The sequence below is a fragment of the Leopardus geoffroyi genome, chromosome E3, assembly GCF_018350155.1.
Source record: "Leopardus geoffroyi isolate Oge1 chromosome E3, O.geoffroyi_Oge1_pat1.0, whole genome shotgun sequence".
Classification (NCBI taxonomy): Eukaryota; Metazoa; Chordata; class Mammalia; order Carnivora; family Felidae; genus Leopardus; species Leopardus geoffroyi.
Window position 1 is genome coordinate 38,403,708 of NC_059340.1, and position 21,640 is coordinate 38,425,347.

At 52.9% G+C, this 21,640-nt stretch overlaps 1 protein-coding gene across 8 annotated transcripts in view; it reads left to right on the forward strand.

Annotated features, from left to right (window-relative positions):
- Window positions 1-20,496, forward strand: part of SRL (sarcalumenin) — a 47,390-nt gene extending 26,894 nt beyond the window's left edge. For 4 of the 8 annotated variants that reach the window (XM_045460823.1, XM_045460821.1, XM_045460822.1 and 1 more), the window contains 5 exons: window positions 9,981-10,082; window positions 10,860-10,955; window positions 14,917-15,033; window positions 15,758-15,991; window positions 17,214-20,496. In XM_045460823.1, coding sequence (XP_045316779.1) covers window positions 10,013-10,082; window positions 10,860-10,955; window positions 14,917-15,033; window positions 15,758-15,991; window positions 17,214-18,025 — 1,329 coding nt within the window. In that variant the 5' untranslated portion in view covers window positions 9,981-10,012 and the 3' untranslated portion in view covers window positions 18,026-20,496. Of the gene's footprint in view, window positions 1-6,129; window positions 6,209-7,335; window positions 8,389-9,980; window positions 10,083-10,859; window positions 10,956-14,916; window positions 15,034-15,757; window positions 15,992-17,213 lie in introns of all 8 variants that reach the window. The other 4 variants (XM_045460818.1, XM_045460816.1, XM_045460817.1 and 1 more) reach the window with 4 other exon arrangements.
- Window positions 20,497-21,640: the final 1,144 nt, after the last annotated feature.

Below are 21,640 nucleotides of genomic sequence, written 5' to 3' on the forward strand. Positions count from 1 at the left end.
AAAAATAAATAAACATTAGAAAAAAGAAAGAAGTTTCTGGGTGAATCAGGGCTGACTGGAAGTGGAGGTCGGTCATCACAGGAGTCAACGTGGGGCTCAGCAGGGCGAGATCTGGACTCCAGGAGTGTTGACAGCTGAGGCCCATTCCTGTCCCTGGGCCAGCTGGAACCTTATGGAAAGAGTCAGGCTACCCCCCAACACACCCACAACTCCTTGTCCAGGCTGCTTCTGGCCGCATAAAGGGGATAAAGAGCCCCGGGCAGAAAGACCACTGACCTACCCCCCACCCCCCCACCGAAACAGCGGGTAGGAAGGATTAGAGTGAAGGTGAGCCAGCTTGGCTCCTGTCCAAAGCTTGTTCTGTTTTGACCCACTCAGCGAACTTGGGATTTGGCCTGGCATCTTTGTTCTTCTAGGAAATGAGCATTATTATATCTAACATTGTAGAATGCCTTTAAACGTTATCTGATGCTTAAAATACTTTGAAAGGGTTGGCAAAGGAAGTATTATTACCTGCATTTTATGGACCAGTGGAGTTGGTGCGGGGGCGGGGGGGAGGTGTTGAGGAGCAAGGTCACACTGCTGGTTAGTGAGACACTGAAGAGCTGTCCTGACTTCTGACCACATCCAGAGACCAGTCTGGCTCTGGGTCTCGTGGCAAAGGGAAGCCCCGAGATGTGGTTCTGGTCCAGGCTGGGAAGGCATCACGTCCGTTTTCCAAGCTTGAGAATTAAGCAGACTTCCCCTCACTTCCCCCCCGCCTTGGGGTTGAGGTGGGTCTGATGTCATTGTTACCCCCACATCCAAACCTCTGGTGGTTCTGATCTGATCTCAAGGCATCCGTCTGACTGTGACCTCGGGGAGCCACATTGCTTTGGCTCTTAGCGGGTGTCTCCATGCCTGGTGACCAGAAGTCCAGCCATAGCCCTCCCAGAGGCCAGCCTCCGGGTTGCAGGGGGATTCCATGTCATTGGGTGGGGAGGTGGGGGGGTGGAGGAAGCCAGCCACCTGTCTCAGGATCCAGCCTCCATCTTTCCCTCCTTCCTTCCCTCTCCTGCCCAGCTCAGTCCCTCTGAATGGAGGAAGTATAGTCCAGTGACTCCTACAAGGATTTCTGTTCACTTCAGGAAGGGCTGATCTCTGGGAAAACTGGACTTTCCACAGGGTATCCTGTTGGTAATTAAGTCACACTGAGGGGTTAGGACTTTGATGGTTTACTTCTTCCAAACTCATTTCCCTTTCAAATGTGAGTGCTCATCCACATCCATGAATCCTCTGGGCATCAGCAACAAGAATGGTTGTGGGATTGTGGGTGATTTCTCTCTGTACCCCCCGAAGCAAGAATTCCCAGGAATTAAGGATGGGGAAGGGGGATGGAGTTCTTCTGTCAATTCTCTGGACTTTGTGGGTTAAAAGCAATGGTCTTGAAGTCTTAATCCTTTTTAAAGGGAGAAGGAAGAGGGTACAGTGAACAGTTGCTTATCCTGAGACTGGCTCACCCCCTGTCCTTTCTGGGAGTTGGTGTCCTGGTGCCGGGAAAGCCGATGGACTTAGAGTTGGTGGAGTTCTGGCTTCTAGAACCAGCCCACTGCTAATTGGTTTAACCAGACCCGTGACCTTGGAGCAGTCACTCCTCAGAGTTTCAGGCTCTGGATCACAGTGAGATCAAATGGCTCGGTCTGTGAGGGGGTCCCTTTGGACTCCCAGTCCCATGGTGTCCTTGTCATTGTGTCCTGTCTCCTGGGTGAATCATTTTGGGGCCAGAGTCCAGCCAGGGACTAGCTGTCCTGGTGGGATTAACCTTGACTTCAGGAGCTTGGCCAGGAGGCCAAAGAAACCTTCCAAAGATGGCTGCCTCACTCACTGCACCCTGGTCACCTTGTCTGGGGTAGAAGAGGTAAAGGCTAACAGAATGGCAAGAGAGAGGGCCTCAGGGTTCTGGGAGGATGTGGACACTTTCTTCTAGGGTCCTTCTCAGTGTTGGCATCTGCAAAGCTGTCTGAAGACTCATCCAAGAAGCGAAGGAACAAAGGGCCCTGAGTGGTGAGCGTTTGCTCTGTAAATAAGGTCAAGAAAAAAATGTCTAATCCTACAAGACACCAAAAGAGGCTGCCGACCATTGGCCCGTCCAGGAGCGTTCAGAGACAAGACCTAGGACACAGAAGGGGTCGGTGTGCTGCTCTGACTCCGTTTCTGAAGGGTGCACTTGAGGCACGGCCGATGAGCTGTCTGAGTGTTGGGGTGAAGGACAGCCTGGTGAAAGACGCGGGACCGTCTGGATGCAAGACTGGTATTCCTGACTCCTGGGTACAGATGTGTCCAGGGTTAGAACTGGAAAGTGATTGTCCCCCTGGGGCTTTATTACTGTTGACTCATCTGCATAATTGTGTATGAGTGACAGTCAAAGGTATTTTACCTGTGTGTGACTTTGGACTCAATAGTTTCAGTTGGATGAGAAGACGTGGAGGATAACCTTGGCCAGTCCTTAGAAATGTGTGCTGAGGAGTCTTGGACAGGTGGGATTGAGTTTACCTTCTATTCCGTGGAGGCACTGAATAAATTCAGCACCTCGAGGTGGGTTCAAAACAGGTCAACTAAGCAGCATCTCGGGTTCTGACCTGCCGATCTCCGGCTTCAGCTTCAACACAGACTCCCTGATGCCTGGCACGGAGGGTTGTCACACGTTAGTGCTTGTTAGAATCGCCTTCTGAAACACGCAGATTCATGCTGACCCAAACCTCAGAGGTTGGGCGTCTGTGCTTGGAAAGCCCTGCAGCTCTTGGATACCACCCGCATGTGGCCCGGGAGCTCTGCTTTGTTTCTTGGCCCAAGTTCTAGCCCGTCCCTGGAATGCTTGTTGGGCAAACAACTGGACTTCCCCGTGTCTGCTTTAAGAACATGAAACTCCTTTGGGAAGCGTGAAGTTCTGCGTGAAGGAAAGACACCGCCCAGCTCCGTGCTGGGCACACGATGGTCAGCAGAGTCAGCAGATGCCACAGTGGGGGATCCTTGGGCTGTTGGGGAAAATGATCCAGAGGAGGCTAGTGGAAATTTTAGGGACAAGGCGAGAGAGGCAGAAGCAGTGGCTGTCACCCCCCCTTCTTAGGCAGTGGGACTGAATAGCTCCCAAGAGGAGCTGGTGGCAGGAAGTAAAGGGGTGGCTGAACCCCAGTTCCTTTATCTTCCTGCACCCCCTAACCAAGTCCGTGGAACTCTAGCTTTCATGGGACATGGTTTGTAAGCTACATGGGAGCAGAACAAACTCTAGACTGAGGGCCATGAACCTGGGCTCTGTCCCAACCCTACCTTTGACCTTGGGAAAGTCTCTAAAGCTCCCTGGCCAGAGCTTCCCCCTCTGCAGTTGGACGCAGCAAGGCCCTTGGTGACTCCACAGTTTTGAGTCCATGTGGAAAGTGCTTTGGAAAGGGTTAGGAACTGGGAACAGTCAAGTGTTTGGTTGGTAGTAGAAAGAGGAATTGAGCCTGGGGTCCCTGCCGGGACTGTGGAGGGGGCGAGCCACCGAAAGGCTGACCACAAAGATGGCAGAGGTGGTGTCGGGAGAGAAAGCACAACCGGTTTATGCCATGCTCTGCCTGGAGTGTGAGTGGGGCTCGGGCCTCAGGCTGTCCAGCACGCGGGCCTTCCCGTGATCTCTGGGGTGGAGCTGGGGGCTTGCTATTCATGTACTCTGACGTAAGCACCCGGGCCTGTCCAGGGGCAGGGCGGCTGCCTTGGCAGCCGCACCTACAGTACAGTACTGTGTGTCCTGGTGTAGACCAAGACTCATCTTACCAGGCTCTCAACTCATTCAGGGTATCCTGGGGCCTCTGTGCCCTCTCCCACCTCCTCCAGGGGCCATTGGGGGCTCCAGCTAGATGCTGGAGAGATCAGGGAGGAAGGGAAGACACTGGATTTGATTTCATGGAATTACACTGAATTTAATCAGAGGCTCTTGAAGCCTTTGACTGCCTCCCAGAGGAGAGATCAGGCCCAATGGCACAGCTGCTTCCTGGGGATTGGGCTCTGGGGGCCCGATGGCGTAGCTTGTTTCACGGAGGGACTTTCTGTCAGAGATGTTATTTTTATCCTGGAAAAGGTCACAGGGCATGAAGGCATCACCCTTGGTCTCTTTTGCTCCAAATTGCTTAGCAGGTCAGTGACGGCTTGGCATTAAATCATAAAACCCAGGAAGAGTGTGGATATAAATGTGTATACACACACGCACATACTTGAATTCCTGTCCGGGTCCCAGGAGTGGAGTGAAGTTCGTGGTAAGCCCCCAAAGTCTGGGGTCCTCATTTCCCTTGGGATTACGTAACCCTTTTACTCTTACCAGGGACAGAAGGTGTTTTATTAGAAATTAGAAACTTATTAGAAATTTATTAGAGAATATTAGAAACACCTCAAGTGGTCAGACCCAGAGTATATTCCACCCACCATCCCCACCATCACCATTATCTCCACCATCACCATCATCACTGTCACCACCATCATCATCATCACCAACACCATCACCACCATCACCATCCCCACCATCATCATCACCAACACCATCATCACGATCGTCATCATCAACAGTAGAAGGCAAAAGGGACCTGTGGAAAGGGCTGGATTCACCAGAGGAGGAGCCTGGATTGCTGCTGTTCCAAAGGCACATGCCAGGCCTTGGGTGACTCATCCAAATTGGAAGCCCCCCGCGGGCACACCAGTCAGGAGGGCCAGGAGCAGAAGCCTTGGGTTTAGGATTATTTGGTTTATCAGTGGTTTGCAGCTTTGGCTGCATGTTAGAATTACCAAGCAATTTTTTTTTTTCAACGTTTATTTATTTTTGGGACAGAGAGAGACAGAGCATGAACAGGGGAGGGGCAGAGAGAGAGGGAGACACAGAATCGGAAACAGGCTCCAGGCTCTGAGCCATCAGCCCAGAGCCCGACGCGGGGCTCCAACTCACGGACCGCGAGATGGTGACCTGGCTGAAGTCGGACGCTTAGCCGACTGCGCCACCCAGGCGCCCCACCAAGAAATTTTTTTATTAGAGTTCTGATGCTGGGGATACATCCTAATTCAGTCAGAACTTCTGAGGAGAGAGGAGGAGTGGCGCAAGAACTGGGTGATTCCAATGTCCAGCCAGTGCCCAGAACCACCGGTTCAGACGCAGTTTTATCAGGTGGTGTAGACTAGTGCTTCTGGAAACCAATTGCCTGGGAATCTTGTGAAAATGCAGATTCTGATTCAGTGGGTCTGGGCCAGGGTCCCAGAGCCTGCATGTCTCCCTAGCTCCCAGGTGATGCCGGTGTTGCAGGTGCCTGGACCACACTCCGAGGCGTGGTACCCTGCTCCAGGGCCAGGCAGTGTCCTCTGTGGTTAAACGGCCTCAGCCAGTTACCAGCTGCATGTTGGGCAAAGCATTCAGTGTCTCAGATTTCAGTCCTCTCAGCTGTAACACGGGGATAAGCGTAAGACTTGTCTTACAGAAGCAAGTGACATTAAGTACATTGAGTAAGATCAGTTCATGTTTTATTTATATAAAGTGCTTCAGCATTGCCTGGCGCCCTGAATAATTGTGCACATGTATCTCATATGAAATATATTACATGTGCCTTGCTGCTGAGAAGGACTGTCAGTCTCTTTGGGTTAAAGCAAGTTCCCACCATAGATTTCTCTCCAGGGAGTCGAGGGGTCGGAGATGCAGCAAAGAATCAGGACATATAGGTATTCTGGAGGCAATGAAGGAAAATTTTAGTGAGTAACCTCCAGTTCTCCCTCTCTGAGGGACCAGAAATTCTTATTGTACCCGGATGTCACCACAGACCTCTCCATAGCACTTTCTGTGGGCCAGGCAGTGTCCCAGGCTTGGGGAACACAGGGAGGATTAAGCCTTGGCTCCCATAGTTCAGGAGCGGAGAGAAGGCATGTGCAGGGAGGGGTGCGAAGGGATTCTCCTGTGCACCCCTAAACATAGTTGGCGTGGAAGGCCTGGATGAGGAGTAGGTAATTCTGGGTTCCAGTCACCCAGATGGTAATCGAGGAGGTCGGCTGAGGTCATGAACGTCAAAGTGTCCTAGCAGTGTAAGTGGTTCCTTTATAATTAAAGGCGTCTGAATTTCCTCCTTCTGAATTTGATAACAGGTTGCCACTGTGGGGATTAATGCGAAAATATTTGTTCCTCGACCCTGGAGACTGCCCCAGCTTTCAGGAAACAGGATGGGTGGGTACTCAGAGGCGAAAGAGGGACCCCAAGAAGTGGCTTTTCTTTGTGGGATGTAGAGATGGGAGTACCAGGCTGTCCCCAGCAGAGGTGGGATGCTGCTTCCTTCAGAAGGCATCTCTGTGAGTCAAGGGAGCCCTGGGGCTGTCTCAGCTACCCCAAGGCAAGGGGCCAGTGGCCCTTCATCTCTCTATGCCTGCAGAGTCCCCCTTCTTACACAGGTCCTGACCTGAGTGGGAGGGGTCAGAAGGGATAGGCCCAGTCCTTTCTTCTGACCCCATTTTGCACATGAATCACACTTTACTCCTGAGAGAGGTCTCCCACACTTAGAAGGCCCCTACCTCCCTCTCTCCTGCTGCCTCTGTGCCCTCAGTTCTCCTGGTAAAGCCATCAGTCCTTAGAAGGGGATCCCCTCGGGAAGGGGTTGGCTAAGTCTGCTGGGAAGCTCTTGGCCCTGCCTGTTTTGGATATCTCCTCCTCCTCCTCGGGCCACGTCCCCTGTAATCTAAGGTAGCAAGGCCAGCAAATGCCTGCCCTGAAGGGGACAGAGTTGGATGTGTGACTTAATAAGGCTGAGAGCCACAAGTAATCCCCTAAGTACTTGCCGTGTAACCTAAGATGATCTGGCCCGCATACACCTGTTTTCACTCCTTTGCTGATAGCAGTATAAAAAGCATGCTGGTTCATGACTCTAGGAACTGACAGGGGCGGAATGTCCATGCATCTGTCCTATCTTGGAAAGGTCTCCTGGTGAGCCTGGCTGCACGTGCCTGCTGCAAGGTTGAGGAAGGCCTGGAAGGGATCTGAGTTTCCCTCCCTGAAGCCATCGGGACCCAGCGGAGGCTTGAAGAGTCAGGGCCAGGGTGGGGCCCTCAGGGTGGCTCAGCCATTCACTCCTCCAGGGGTGGACAGTGGTGAGAGCTGCCTTCCACGTCTTGGGAGGGAGGCAGAGAAACACTCACTCTGCTCGCCTCCAAGGGCAGTTACGAAGAGCAGGAAGGTGCGTCGCCACACGCCCTGGTCCCCGCCTCACTCCTGGAGGACAGGAGCTAGGTTGTGTTAGTCTTTAGAGAAGCAGAGTCAGTGCCAACCCCGTGAAACTGACCAATGGTGTTCTAATCATTTAGAACTGCAAGTTTCCGCCTCGGGTGGCACAGAAGATGTTGGCAATTTGTTGGAGAATCATTTCTCTGCTGGAGATGCAAGTCTAGAGGAGAAGGAAAGGGCGCTTTATGCGGAGGCCGCCCCTCAAGAGAAGACCCTGCTCCTTCACTCCCCGGATGGCAGGGAGGCTGAGGGCTCGGAGCAGACAGCCGCCGGGGCCCCTGCTGCTGCTGCTGCCGCCACCGGCCCGGGCTCTGGTCCCGAAGCCAGCCTCTCCAATGCCTCAGCCTCAAAGTCAGCTGCCCCCGGGGACCCTGCGGGGCCTGGGCAGGAAGAAGCAGGCCCACCAGGAGGGGAGGATGGGCCTGAGGAAGAGCTGGGTTTGGGAGAGGGCCCAGGACAGGAGGGGGTTCCTGGGGAGGCCGAAGGACAGACTGGGAGTAGCATGGTCCCTGAAGAGGCCAGAGAAGTCGTAGGCGACCATGTCGAGCAGGGGGCAGCAGTAGGGACTGCACAGCTTGAAGGCTCGGGGGGCATAGAGGTCAAGGAGGCCCATGCCCCAGAGACACAGCAGGAGGACAGTCCAGGGCCTGATCAGGAGCCAAAGGTGCCAGACGGAACCTTGGACCTGGACACAGAAACTGAGGAGGGGGCCGAGGACCACGGGGAGCCCACCCTCACCCTGGCCTCGGAGACCGGCAGTGCACAGAGCTTTGAGGCGGGGGGCACCCAGGAGGCCCAGCGCCCTGAGGCCCAGGCACCAGGGCTAACTGAGGAGGGCCTGGATGTCTCCTCTGAAGAGGAGAGTGGTGACCACAGCGGAGATGAGGAAGGAGAAGGCGCTGTGTCCGAAGAATCCGAGGAGGACAGTGGTGACGGGGCTAGTTCAGAAGAAGAAGAGGAAGAAAAAGAAGAACAAGAACAAGAAGAAGGGGGCACCCTGGAGGAAGCCGGGGAACCCCAGGAAGCAGCAGCAACCGCAAGCCCTGGGGACGAGGGGACCCAACTGATCTCAGAGGAATCAAATACAGGGCCTGAGGGGGACGAGACAGAGGAACCCGACGAGGGGCCTCAGGGTAGGGGGTTCCCGGAATTGGCAGACATATGTGTGGTGGGACAGGGCGCGGCAGGGGAACCCCCCAGTCAGCTCCGGGTTTGTTGGATGGTGGCTTGGCCCACTGGGTACCTATGGGCTGCTCCTTAGCCACTAAGCCCTGTTCAGAGGGACCAGTGGGAGGCCGCACAGTGGAGGGGCCAAAGGAACCTGGTCACTTGGGAGTTAGGCCCTCAGGAGTCTCCCTGCACTTAAACGGGGACCAGTGCAGGTCCCCTGAAGGACAGGTGATGTAGTGGCCGGATTTGAGGCCCTGTCGCAGCAAGCTGGTGGAGAGAGGTGCAGGTAGGGTGTGGTTGGGAGCCCCCCGGGGTCTCCCCTTGAAGGCTAGGCCAGGTCCGGTGGGGTGAACGGAGACCAGGGTCAGGATGGTGATAAGAAATCTCAGGCTGGGGGTGACACTGATGTCGTGCAGATGCTCACCTGGAAAAGCAGCAGCCTCCCCACTCAGCATGGGGAGTGGGGAGCAGGGGAGGGAGGCGTCGCACAGCCCACAAGTCGCATGGGAAGATGCTGGCCTGGACAAGAGCCCAGCTGGCTTTCAGGGTGGAGGCATGGGGCCCGGCCCTCGCTTTCCAGCATGGCTTCCCCACAGTTTGCCCTGTGGGATTTAGTTTCCGCGCTGCTTGTCGGGTGCTCACACACTCCTTAAGCCAGCAGGCCCCCCCCCTCCCCTGCTTTTCCCGCCTCCCCTCTGTGCTGCCCAGGCTGATCCCTGCGGAGAATCCCACTCCGAGCTGCTGCGTGAGGCACATGATGCTTCTCTGCTCCCTTCCCTTGGGGAATCGGTCTCCCTGTGCCCCTCACGCCCATGTCCGTCCCACCCAGCACAAAGGCTGTGATATCAGAGGCCCACGGCATGGGCATCCCTCCCTGGGAGCCTGCAGGCAGTCATGGGCATCTCCCGCTTGGGCAAGAAGCAACCGTGCCCCCTACCCACCCCCGCCCCCAGGACTCCCAGGCAGAGCTGCTCCTGCCCATGCCCCACCGAAGCCTGTGTGAGGCTGATGAAATTCTCATTTCATCAGGGCAGTTACTCGCTTAGAGCCCGGCCCTGACTTCCAGTGCTCTTAGGGTGACAGGCAGACTCCTATAAACCACTCCTGTCTCCTGTCCTCGTCTTCACCCAATTCAGTCCTCACAGTGGGCTCTTGGGGAGGTTTTCCGATGCCCCCTCTGAGACCTCATAGGCACCCTTCTTAGCCCCTCACAGCTTCTGGGCTCTTTCCTGCCGTAGCCACATCACAGACTATAATTATTACCTTAGCTTTCGAGAGGATTTCTCCCTGTGTCTCCACCGGACCGCAGGAAAACTCCCCTAGGGCAGGGGCTTTGTTTTGGGCACCACCGCATCCCCAGCGTGAAGCTCAGTGCCTGACCCTTGGTGGGTGCTCGGTCAGTATTTGTGGAAAGTCCCTCCTAGAGCCAGAACCCTGTTCAGTTGAACTTGGCGAGCCTTCCCGCAGCACTTCCTTATGCCCTTTCCAGTCTTCCAGGGGCTTAGAGCCCGGCTCCTAGCTTCGCCCTAACTCTGCTCTCTGCTTCTCTCCCCAGAAGAGGTGGAGGATGTGAGTGAAGAAGTCCCGATGAGGGACCGCTCCCACATCGAGAAAACTCTGATGCTGAATGAGGACAAGCCTGTTGACGATTACTCTGGTAACCAGAGGAAGGATCTGGAGCCGGGGCTGGGCAGCTACATAACCAGTGGCCAGGCAGAGCCTCAGGGGCTGGGCTCCGAGGCCAGCGGCTACCCAGGCCTGAGAGCCCTGGACGTGGGGGGCTTCATGGAAGATGCTCCGAGAGCAGCATCCAAGGCTGGGGTGGGGGCTGTGGATTGGCAGGGAGGAGAAAAGGCGATCCACACAGAGGGGCCACTGCAAGGGTAGGGGACCGATCCCAGTGTTGTCGCCTGGTGCCCTGTGCCAGTCTTCATGCTGTGGCCGGGGAGGCTTGTGATTTTTACAGTTTTTGAGGCTCTTTTATTTCTGGGATTTCATCCTCATAGTAACCCAAGACTTTCAGTGGGGCTTACTGCCTCCTACTAACTGATGAGCTAGCTGGGGCTCAGAGCAGCCACGGTTTGCACAGGGCACATGGTTGGACAGGAGCAGAGGGAGGGGAGGGTCAGGTTTTCTAGACCTAGCTTCTCCTTCTGTGCCTCACATCATGTGGGCTCCCAGTTTTGCCCTGGAGGGAGAAGAAGATTAGGTTAAAACAATTCCAGGAGATTCTGAGGGTGGGAAGTGAATGCCTTTTGGTTAAAGATCTCTGAGGGTTGGGATGTGGACCAGGTCCCTCCAGGAATGCTAATAGATGGCATGGTGAGGCTGCCAGTGGGGTCCCTACTCCCCACCAGCCTGGGGAGGAGCTGCCCTGGGGAGTGAGCCGAACCCTCTCCCTTCTCCCTCTCCCTTCACCCTTCTCTGCTCCCAGTGGTGCTGCAGCGGCTTCGAAAGATCTACCATTCGTCCATCAAGCCCTTGGAGCAGTCTTACAAATACAACGAGCTTCGGCAGCACGAGATCACAGGTACCCCTCGTGTCTGATGTCCATCCACACTCCCCACGCCCTCTGGAGCTGTGTGAGTGGTGGGCATGAGGACACGGGGAGCTGAACTCTGCTGAATTCTCTGATGCCCTGGCCACAAGATCATCCTTCCCCTGCAAGATCGCCCTAACCTGCACAGGGTTTTGTGGAGATCACTTCTTTTGCAAGCGTTCACGCTTCAGTGGCACGGATGTGGTTTCCAAGGACAGCGATGCCCGTTTCCATCCCTCCCTTGCCAAAGGGCCCACGACAGCTCCCTGACTGCTAAGGGATCATGTATTAAGCCCCCTAATTGGCCTGCAATCCTTCCCTTCTCCTTATGGCTTCTTCAGTTGGTTTTCCTTATGTCTAGATTCTTAAAAAAAATTTTTTTTTAACGTTTATTTTTGAGAGACAGAGAGAGATAGAGCATGAGTGGGGGAGGGGCAGAGAGAGAGGGAGACAGAATCCACAGCAGGCTCCAAGCTCTGAGCTGACCGTACAGAGCCCGACACGGGGCATGAACCCACGAACTGTGAGGTCATGACCTGAGCTGAAGTCGGTCGCTTAACTGACTGAGCCACCCAGGCACCCCTAGATTCTTTTAAACATCGATTTTCAGAACAATAAACACAAGGTATACTTGTCCCCGTAAAAAATGAATAACCAAATAGTGAAAAACAAGTACAAATGGAAAAATAAAAATCTCTGGGGCGCCTGGGTGTCTTAGTCGGTTAAGTGTCCCACTTCAGCTCAGATCATCATCTCACAGTTTGTGAGCTCGAGCCCCGCATCAGGCTGTCTGCTGTCAGCACAGAGCCTGCTTGGGATCCTCTGTCTCTCTCTCTGCTCCTCCCCCGTCTCAAAAATAAATAAATAAATAAATAAATAAATATGAAAAACAAAAATCCCTTTCTTTATTTCTAGTTTCTCCACTTCACTTGCAGACACTCCCACTGTTACAGTTTCCTACAGATACTTCCAGACCAGACATTTGCTCTGTGCACGAGCACATACAAGTGTGTCCTTCTCTGTTAGTTTGACGTGATGGTATCACATCACGCAGTCGTGTGTGTGCAGCCCCACTTTTCTCTTGAGCCTCTGCACGCACCACACAAGATGGGCACTGTTCTACTGATGGACCACGGGGTGTTTGCCATGTTCCATTTTTATTGTTTTTAATTATTACTTTTTAATTTCTTTTTTGAGGGAGAGAGAATGTGAGCAGGGCGTACAGAGGCAGGAAGAAGGGAAGAGAGAATTTCAAGCGGGCTCCATGTCTAGTGCGGAGCTCTACGCGGGGCTCGATCTCACGACCCTGAGATCATGACCTGAGCCGAAATCGAGCCAGACGCTCAATAGACTGAACCGTCCAGGTGCCCCGCCATTTCTAAAAACGTTACAAACACTACTATAATCGTTACATGTTCCACGCAAATATATCTGTGGAAAATATTTTAAAAAGTGGAACGCGAGTTAAGCATTCCCTAAGTTGTCCCTAAGTTGCCTTAGGTGGTGCCAGGCTGAGGCCACAGTAAGGCGTATGAGCGCTCTTGTCCTCCCGCAGCCACACCCTTTTGGGGAGTCAATCCTCTGAAAGTTTTCACAGTGGTGTTTCCATATTATCTCATGTGATGTGCCTGATGGCTATAAAGTGGGTTGGGTATTTAGGATGTACATTATTCCTGCTTCAGGAACAGGAATAATGGGACCTGGTGCCCAGAGAGATGCTGGGTACCCAGGATCACACGGCTGGAACCAGGAGCCGGGGCTGTCTACTTCTCCGAGAGAAGGTTGTTTCGTGACTCCCTGACTGCCTCTTGCAAGCCTAAGAGCAGACCATCCTCTCGGGCTTCACAGGGGCTGTGTGAGGTGGCGGTCTCCCGTGGCTCTCCTGTCCTCTGCGCTTGACTTCTCCCGCAGCGCCAGACCCAGCGGCTTGGCCCAGGAGGCTGCTGGGCGGCAGGGGAAGGAAGGGCGCTCTGCAGGGAGGGCGTTCCGGGCTCCGGATGCCACTTTCTGGGCTTGGCTTCTCTCTCCTCACCTCCCCCAGTGCGGGGGACTCCACCGCAGTGCCTTGGGGCCGCCTCTGAGTCTCACCTGTGGCCTCCTGCAGATGCCAGTAACGCCCCCTGCTGCAGACAGCCGAAACAGCAGCCCCCAGAGAGCCCGCTGCTTGGTCTCCTGGGCCTGGGTCTCCTGGGCCTGCTTGGTCTCCTGGGCTCTTGGCCAGGAGCTGGAAGGTCCAGTTCCCTTTCTGACTCCTGGGCCTGGGCAAAAGACACTTCGTGTAGGATCTCTGTGGCTATAACTGGGGACTCCTGCCACCCCTCAGCCTGCCTCTCCCTCCCTTTCCGCAAGCCAGGGGTTGACACCCAGAGACATGAGCATGTATTTGCAGGCAGGGAGGAATGGGGCAGGGCCATGGTATCAATTTCAGGCAATTATACTTGTGCCTGCCACTTACGAGATGCCGTCGTGGTCTTCTGGGACTTAGTTTCACCTTACAGAAAGAAAACCAGCACAGTAAGAAGCGAGGTGCTGAACAAGAGGAATACTGTACTCCTGTTTGTATATAAAAAAAGAGGAATGTGATATCTGCTAATATTGCTTCTTCCGTATGCATTAAAATACCTGAAAGGTGGGGCACCAGGGTGGCTCAGTCCGTTAGTGTCTGACTTCAACTCAGGTCATGATCTCACGGTTCGTGGGTTCAAACCCCACATCGGGGTCTGTGCTGACAGTTCAGAGCCTGGAGCCTGCTTCAGATCCTGTGTCTCCCTCTCTCTCTGCCCTCTCTGCCAGATGTCATGGCCTAGGCAGATTGGGGACAGGTATACTTCTGATTTTTTTTTTTTTTTAATTAAAAAAATTTTTTTTAGAGAGAGAGAAAGTGTGTGTGTGAGTAGGGGAGAGGGGCAGAGGGAGAGAGAGAATCCCAAGCAGGCTCCAGGCTCAGTGCAGAGCCCAATGCCGGGATCACGACCTGAGCCAAAATCTAGAGTTGGATGCCCAACCAATTGAGCCACCCAGGCGCCCCTATACTTCTGATTTTTGAAGCAAGAAATTAAATACTGTACATCATAACAGAAAAAAAAATAAATGAAAAAAAAAAAAAAAAAAAAGAGTTCCTACCGTTTGGGGCCTCTGTGCCAGGCTCAGGGAGACAAAGAGGCCTGGAGAATTTGAGGTATAAACTAGGCAGGGCTGGCCCTCCGTGCCGTGGCTCAGAGACGAGCTGCAAGAGTGGAGAGCTGCAAGGCAGTGGCCAGTGACCACATCCCTTCTGCCCCCCTGGTTTTGGAAGCTCTGGAGGAATCTGCCTTCTCTTCCTAGGGACCCCAACTGGCAGGGCCCAGGCAGTGTGTGCTTCCCGACACTGCCGAGAACCCAAGAATTGCCTACTCAGTGCTTGGTCTTGGGACCTGGCAAATATTTCGTGGTCTCTAGAGGCTAATTTGAGACTGGCCTTGAGCCCAGTGTTGGGCCGAGCCTGAGGTAGGATGTCAGGGGGCCCCCGTCCAGGCTGTCTAAGATCGTGTGAGTCTCTTTCCTGTCTCTCTGTTTTTTCTGTTACCAATCCAGATAGCAGAGTTTTAACCCCTCGCCGTGGGGTAGCTCTTTTCTCCCCTTCTTAGGAAGGGGATGTAAATCCAGATGTAAACCAGGAGGCCTCACCCAGAGTGAGCTCTGAGTCAGTATTTGTTGATGTCACTTAGCTCCTGCTTCCGGTGCCGTTGTGCAAAGGATCTGTGTAAGGCCAGCATCGTGTCTTCTGGTTTTAACCGGGTGATCGCACTTACATAGCGAGAGGCGAGCCGCCGATTGCCACCCCCTGTCTTGTCCAATGTGGAAATCTGTAACTCATTCAGATGGACTGTGTGATGCTGTGTGACGCCCTGTGTCACTCCCGTAGGAAGAAACTTCATTAGTCACTTCCATTTCTAATTCCTGCTGCCTACAGATGGGGAGATTACTTCCAAGCCAATGGTGCTGTTCCTGGGACCGTGGAGCGTTGGCAAATCCACCATGATAAACTACCTCCTTGGGTTGGAAAACACTCGCTACCAGCTCTATACAGGTAATAGTGAGAGATTTTTTTGTGTGTTTGTTGGTATCTCGATGTCCTGTGTAAAAGCACTAGGAAACATTCCTATGTGTCTTCAATATAATCATGAAAATTACACCCAAGAACCCAGCAGCTACAGTCCATGTTCACAGCAGCATTTTTCACAATGGCTAAGAGGTGGAAACAACCCACCTCTTGCGATGGATGAATGCATAAACAAAAGGGCTATCCATATAATGGAGTTTGGAGTATTATTCAGTCTTAAGAAGGAATGCATTTCTGGAACATGCTACAAGATGCATGAATCTTGAGGACACTATATATTAAGTGAAATAAGCCAGACACAAAAGGACAAATATCCCATGATTCCACTTATGAGATGCCTTGAGTCCTCAATTCATAGAGACAGGGTAGAGTAGAGGTTACCAGGGGCTGGGAGAGGGGAACGAATGGGGACTCTTTCAGTTTGGGAGATGGATGGTGATGAGGGCTGCACAACACCATGAGTGTATTTCACGCCTCTGAACTGTCCACCTGAAAATGGTTCACATGGTAAATTGTGTTAGGTATATTTTATCACAATTGGAAAAAGAAATAGGATCCTGCTTAGCAAGCGTAGTATCCAGTTCTCATGGCAAACCCTCCCTGGAACCCCTTGCTTACCCGCTTACTTTGTAGTAGGGTCTCTTTCCCAGAGAGGACGGCCTTCCTACTAACCTCATGCCCATGCTTGCAGGTGCTGAGCCCACCACCTCTGAGTTCACGGTCCTCATGCACGGGCCCAAGCTGAAAACCATCGAGGGTATTGTCATGGCTGCTGATAGCGCCCGGTCCTTCTCCCCCCTTGAGAAATTTGGCCAGAATTTCCTGGAGAAGTTGATTGGCATCGAGGTTCCCCACAAACTTCTGGAGCGGGTCACTTTTGTGGATACACCAGGCATCATCGAGAACCGCAAGCAGCAAGAAAGAGGTAATTAGGCACTTGTGTTTGAACAGCGCGAACTTTGTCTTAGAAAGCTGTTGGGCAGTGGGTGGTAGGCAGACAGGGGAGAGGAAGCGTGGCCAGCATTGTCCAACACCAAGGGGTGTAGTATTTGCTGCCAGTCCCTTCTGGTTGTCACCATGGTCCCACTTAGGTGTGGAGTACCATGTTCTTTGACCTCCCTGAGGGCTGATTAGTTTGGAGGCAATCCATATTTTCCCAAAGGGTGGGCTCGTCATCTCTGTAAGTAGCTCCTTGAGGTCCACGCTGGGGCTGAGCTGTCTTGGGGAAGCTCAGACTTTCCCGAGGGATCAAGGGCCTGGATTACTTGGATCCCAGTCCAGGTGTACTTGACCTCTGGCTAACTTGGGTCTGGTTTGAACCTGACCTTAAACTCTTCCCGGTCCAGTGTTGCTTTACCGGCCTGCTTCACATAAGCCTGTGTCAGACCTTCCAAAGTTCTACCTGCCTTCCAGTGGGAAGGGAGTGCCACTTGGGGCCCAGCAGGCGCTGGGTTACAACACAGGCCACCGAGTATCGCCATGACACAGGGCTGAGTCATATGAGATGAGTCATAGCAGGGCATTTGTAGGACTGTATGACCAGATGGTGGATCTCAGTTTATAACTCTCATTTTGGTTTATTGCTGTTTTATTACTAGTAATAATATTATCACTAATCATTATAATAGTAAATTAACCTTTATTCTTCTATTATGCATCAGATAATTTTATGCATTATTGGCTGATTGTTGTAGAAAAATTAAAAGACAGGTATTCCTGGTCTCCCCATTTTGGAAAGAAGAAGTTGAAGGAATTAAAATATATCGAGCACCTCCTATGACATAGGCAGTTTTAGTTAGGTGCTTTGCTTTATTTATAACATGATAATCTTTATATCAACTTAGGTATTCTTATTCTTCTTGTCATTTTGTAGCTAAAATGCTAAAGCCTAGAAGCATTTGTTACCCTGGTCTGGCTAGTGGCAGAGCTCAAATTCCAGTCCTGGTCTTAGGCTGTCCTTGGTTGAGGGTTGACAAGGCCCAGGATATACGTAATTAATTCTTTCAGTCTTCAGAGACCTAGAATATCCCTAGTGCTGTGACTTCCTTCAACCCAGGCAATGCTTTGGTTCTGGAAGGGGGGGGGGTGTGGGGTGGGGGGGTTAGGGTGAGCCTGCTCTGCTTGACTTCTTGCTCCCCCCTCCCAAGGTTACCCGTTCAACGACGTGTGCCAGTGGTTCATCGACAGGGCAGACCTCATCTTTGTTGTCTTTGACCCAACCAAGCTGGATGTGGGTCTGGAGCTGGAGATGCTCTTCCGCCAGCTGAAGGGGCGCGAATCCCAGATAAGGATCATCCTGAACAAGGCCGACAACCTGGCCACACAGATGCTCATGCGGGTCTATGGGGCCCTCTTCTGGAGCTTGGCCCCGCTCATCAACGTCACAGAGCCCCCTCGGGTTTACGTCAGCTCCTTCTGGCCACAAGACTACAAGCCCGACACCTACCGGGACCTGTTCCTCAAGGAAGAGATCTCACTCCTGGAAGACCTGAACCAGGTGATCGAGAACAGGTTGGAGAACAAGATCGCCTTCATCCGCCAGCATGCCATCCGGGTCCGCATTCATGCCCTCCTGGTGGACCGCTATCTGCAGACTTACAAGGACAAAATGACCTTCTTCAGTGACGGAGAACTGGTCTTTAAGGACATTGTGGAAGACCCTGACAAATTCTACATCTTCAAGACCATCCTGGCAAAGACCAATGTCAGCAAGTTTGACCTTCCCAACCGCGAGGCCTATAAGGACTTCTTTGGCATCAACCCCATCTCCAGTTTCAAGCTGTTGTCTCAGCAGTGCTCCTACATGGGGGGCTGTTTTCTGGAGAAGATTGAGCGGGCCATCACACAGGAGCTCCCCAGCCTCCTGGGAAGCCTGGGGCTGGGGAAGAATCCCAGTGCTCTCAACTGTGACAAAACAGGGTGTGGCGAGACCCCAAAGAATCGCTATAAGAAACACTAGGTCGCCGTGTAGCCATTCTTGGGTTCCTGTTGGTGGCTGAGCTTGTGTCCTAACTGTCTGAGAAGTCCTGGTTAATTAACCCTTTGAGCCACACTGGTGAGAATCACTACGTGTTGGAGATTTGGGAGTTCGTTGAGGCCAGTGGTGGGGGAGGGTGTGGGTCGAGGGAGGAGAGGAAACTGTGAATTATAGTGTCTTGTTGCTTCAGTGAGGGGCCTGAGTGAGGCCCCGCCGGCTTTTCCTGGGTCTTATCGCAGAGGACAGAGAGCAGCTATTCTAGTGTATACTGAGGTGATGAGTGTCAAGCTAAACTCAGCTGAAATTCCTTTTTCCCCTATAAGCTGGGAAAAGAGAGAAGACTTGGTTTCTGTAGGGCTCAGGTCCCTTGTAGCTTCCTTCCACACAGTCTCCTGCTTGTCCTCCAACCCCCATCTGCCTCCTCAACTTGGGTTGACTTCAACAGGGGACAGTCTTTGGAGTCTGAATCCACCTGGGTGTTGAGCCTCCACCATCCCCCCCCCCACCCCCATTCCCAGGCCCTCTTCCCTGTTTCCTCGAGGGGTGGGAGGGAATGGTTTAGGATACCAGAATGCTGAGAGAGAACAGGAGTCCCCAGGCTGGAAGAAGGTTCTGCCTCCCCCATGCCATTTCTCCCAAGCAGTCTTCTAGGCCAGCTGGGAATCTCGGTTCCTTTATCAGCCCCGACAGGAGGCCGAGTGTTCCGTGGATTCAGGTCATTTACTTCTTGGAAGTGACTTCAGTAAAAATACCGGAAGGGCTCAGAGGGTTAATCGGTTTGCAGTGTGTCTTTGTCTATTGCATGTCTTGGAAAACTCAGACCCCAAAGGCGTTGGGTATCAGAGGGGACGATGGAGACCTTGCTCCTTTTCATCAGGGTCTTCTCTGGGCAGCCCATCTCCGCCCCCCAAATGTAGGAGGAGGCAGTTTCCACAACTTCTCTGCAGAAGAGTCGTTCCCTCCTGATTTTCATGCCATGGTTTTTCCTTCCCCCTCTTCTCCACGCCCTGATGCACAACATTCAAAACTCCGAGTGATTTCCACGAGTTCAGAACTGGCGCCAGCCACTCCGTGTCGGCGGCAATCAAGGCTTGACATGCGGTTTTCCACCTGAACTTGATACTGATACCCACGCACCACAGGGAAGCCAGGGCCTTCAAGAACCGATGAGTGTGAATATGTGTGTACCGCATTGTGCAAGAGAGATTCTGAGATCGCAGACGCCAGAGGCCGTGGAGAAGGAATGTGTCGTGAGGGTCCTGCCTGGCTGGTGTGCTACCTCGGCCATCTCGGAGGTTGGCAGGGGATGGAGGGAAGGAGACTTTTGACAAAAAGCAGGTGGCTGACCAGTTTGCACAAATCCAGGAGACCCTGCCCAGGGCTGCCCGGAGGGGCTCCTTCTGCCCTAGTGAGCCAGCGTCCCCTGGGAGCGAGTTATCCGGGGGACTTCCCCAGGAGGCCTGGGTCAGGGCCCCCCCCTGACCAGGAAGTCACCTTGGACCAGAAGGAAAGCGAGTGAAGATGAAGGCAGAGAGGAAGCACTCTGGGGGCAAGGCAGTGGAAACACATGGGTGATTAGACTAGGTCCGTGTGGAGAATTCGGAATCCCTGTTTAGGATTATTAACGCTCTGATGCATGCTGCAGCGGACGCTGCTTCTCTGGCTTTGTGCAGGACCTGGAACCTTCCACAGGACAACGGAGGCTCCCCAAACCTCCAGGACATTGTTTCCAAGGACAGAGCCAAGCAGAGAAACAGGGCCCTGCCGGGGCATCCAAGGAGCCTGGTGAGCAGGGCCTGAAAAGCTGCGTTTCTTCTCATTACAAATCACCACTCGCTTTATCTCGCTGTCATGTACCCTCCCCACAGTCCGCCTTCCCCTCTTGCTCCTAATGCCCCTGATGCCCTTGAGCTGCTCTCGGCATATCTGTCTTTCTCAGTGCAGTTGAGGACGTGAACAGGGCAGAAGTGTACAGGCATTGTCACGGCGGCTGATGTCACCATTGCTTTGGGGAAGCAGGTGGAAGGAGGCTGATACATTCATATGCCATCTGTATTTTGGGGGGGGGGGGACATGACTGGTGTGATCTTCTCTCTTTTCGTCCCATCCATTTTCCTTTTCTTACCCCCATTCCCCTGCTCACTCGTTGACCCACCTTTTCTCCATGCAGCCTGCAGGCTGGTCAGTTGGTCCCCCTGGGCTGTCAGGGCTGTTTGGTCCCCACTCTGTGGATGTGGATTTCAAGCAGGATTCTGACTGTCTTTTGGGGTGGGGAGGAAGGGTTGGGAACTGGGGGTAAATTTAGGATCCAGAGATTCCCCTAAGAGGAGTATCTGTTAAGTATTTGTGCCTGAACAGTTGCTGTCTCTCTCCAAAGTGGAACCTTTCCAGGGTTCTTTCCATTCTGATTTAATCAGGGAGGAAGTCTCAATAAAGTTCCAATCTCTCTGTAACACCGTGTGTTTTCTGATCGCCTCCGACCAGCTGGCTCTCTTTATTTCTCTCTTATCTAGTAGTGGATCGGGTTCGTATTAAGACTTCATTGTTTTTCAGGCAGTTTCAGGTTCACAGCAAAACTGAGAGGAGGGTAGGGATACACCCCCCGGCCCCACCCCGCCCCGGGGCCTCCACCCACGCACAGCCTCCCCCATTAGCAACCCCCACCCCCAGAGTGGGACATTTGTCCAACCTAGTCACCCAGAGTCCACAGTTGACATTAGGCTTCGCTCCTGGTGGTGTGCATTGCTCGTGTTTGGACAAATGTATCATGACATGTGTCCGTTGTTGTAGAAGGAAATGAAACGCAGAGTATTTTCACTGCCCTAAAGATCCTCTGTGCTCCACCTGTTCCTCCCTCCCGTCTCTTCCCAAACCTGGGTATTAATTGGTAAGTTTCTTTTTTTTTTTATGTTTATTTCATTTTGAGAGAGAAAGAGAGAAAGACAGAGACATTGAGCGTGGGAGGGGCAGAGAGAGAGGGGGACAGAGGATCCGAAGCAGCCTATGTGTTGACAGCAGGGCTCGAACCCATGAACTGTGAGATCATGACCTGAGCCGAAGCTGGATGCTAAACTGACTAAGCCACCCAGGCGCCCTCATTTTTAAGTTTCTTAGGGATAAACTGACAATCCATGAATTGCCCACTCTTGTTTGAGACGTCCCCGGTGCCTTCTTCCCTAGATCCCTCCTGCTTCCAGCCCCCAGTGTCAAAGATGACTTTGAAACCGAGGTTTCCTGTTGTAGGATTGAAAATTAAGAAATAGGGGCATGACCCCAGGCCTCCTCCTGTGCCTATTTGTTTGTTTATTTTTATTTATTTATTGAGAGAGAGCACAAGCAGGGGGAGGGACAGAGGGAGAGGGAGAGAGAATTCCAAGCAGGCTCTGAGCTCAGCATAGAGCCTGATGCGGGCTTGATCCCATGACCCTTGGATCATGACCTGAGTTGACATCAAGAGTCTGAGGCTCAACCCACTAAGCCACCGAGGCGTCCCCACCCCCTTCCCCCCATACCGCACCTGTTTTTAAAGAAACCCTACCTTGTCCTTGGCTCCCCGAGCCTTTGTCCTCAGATCAGAACTCCTTTACTTTGAAATAT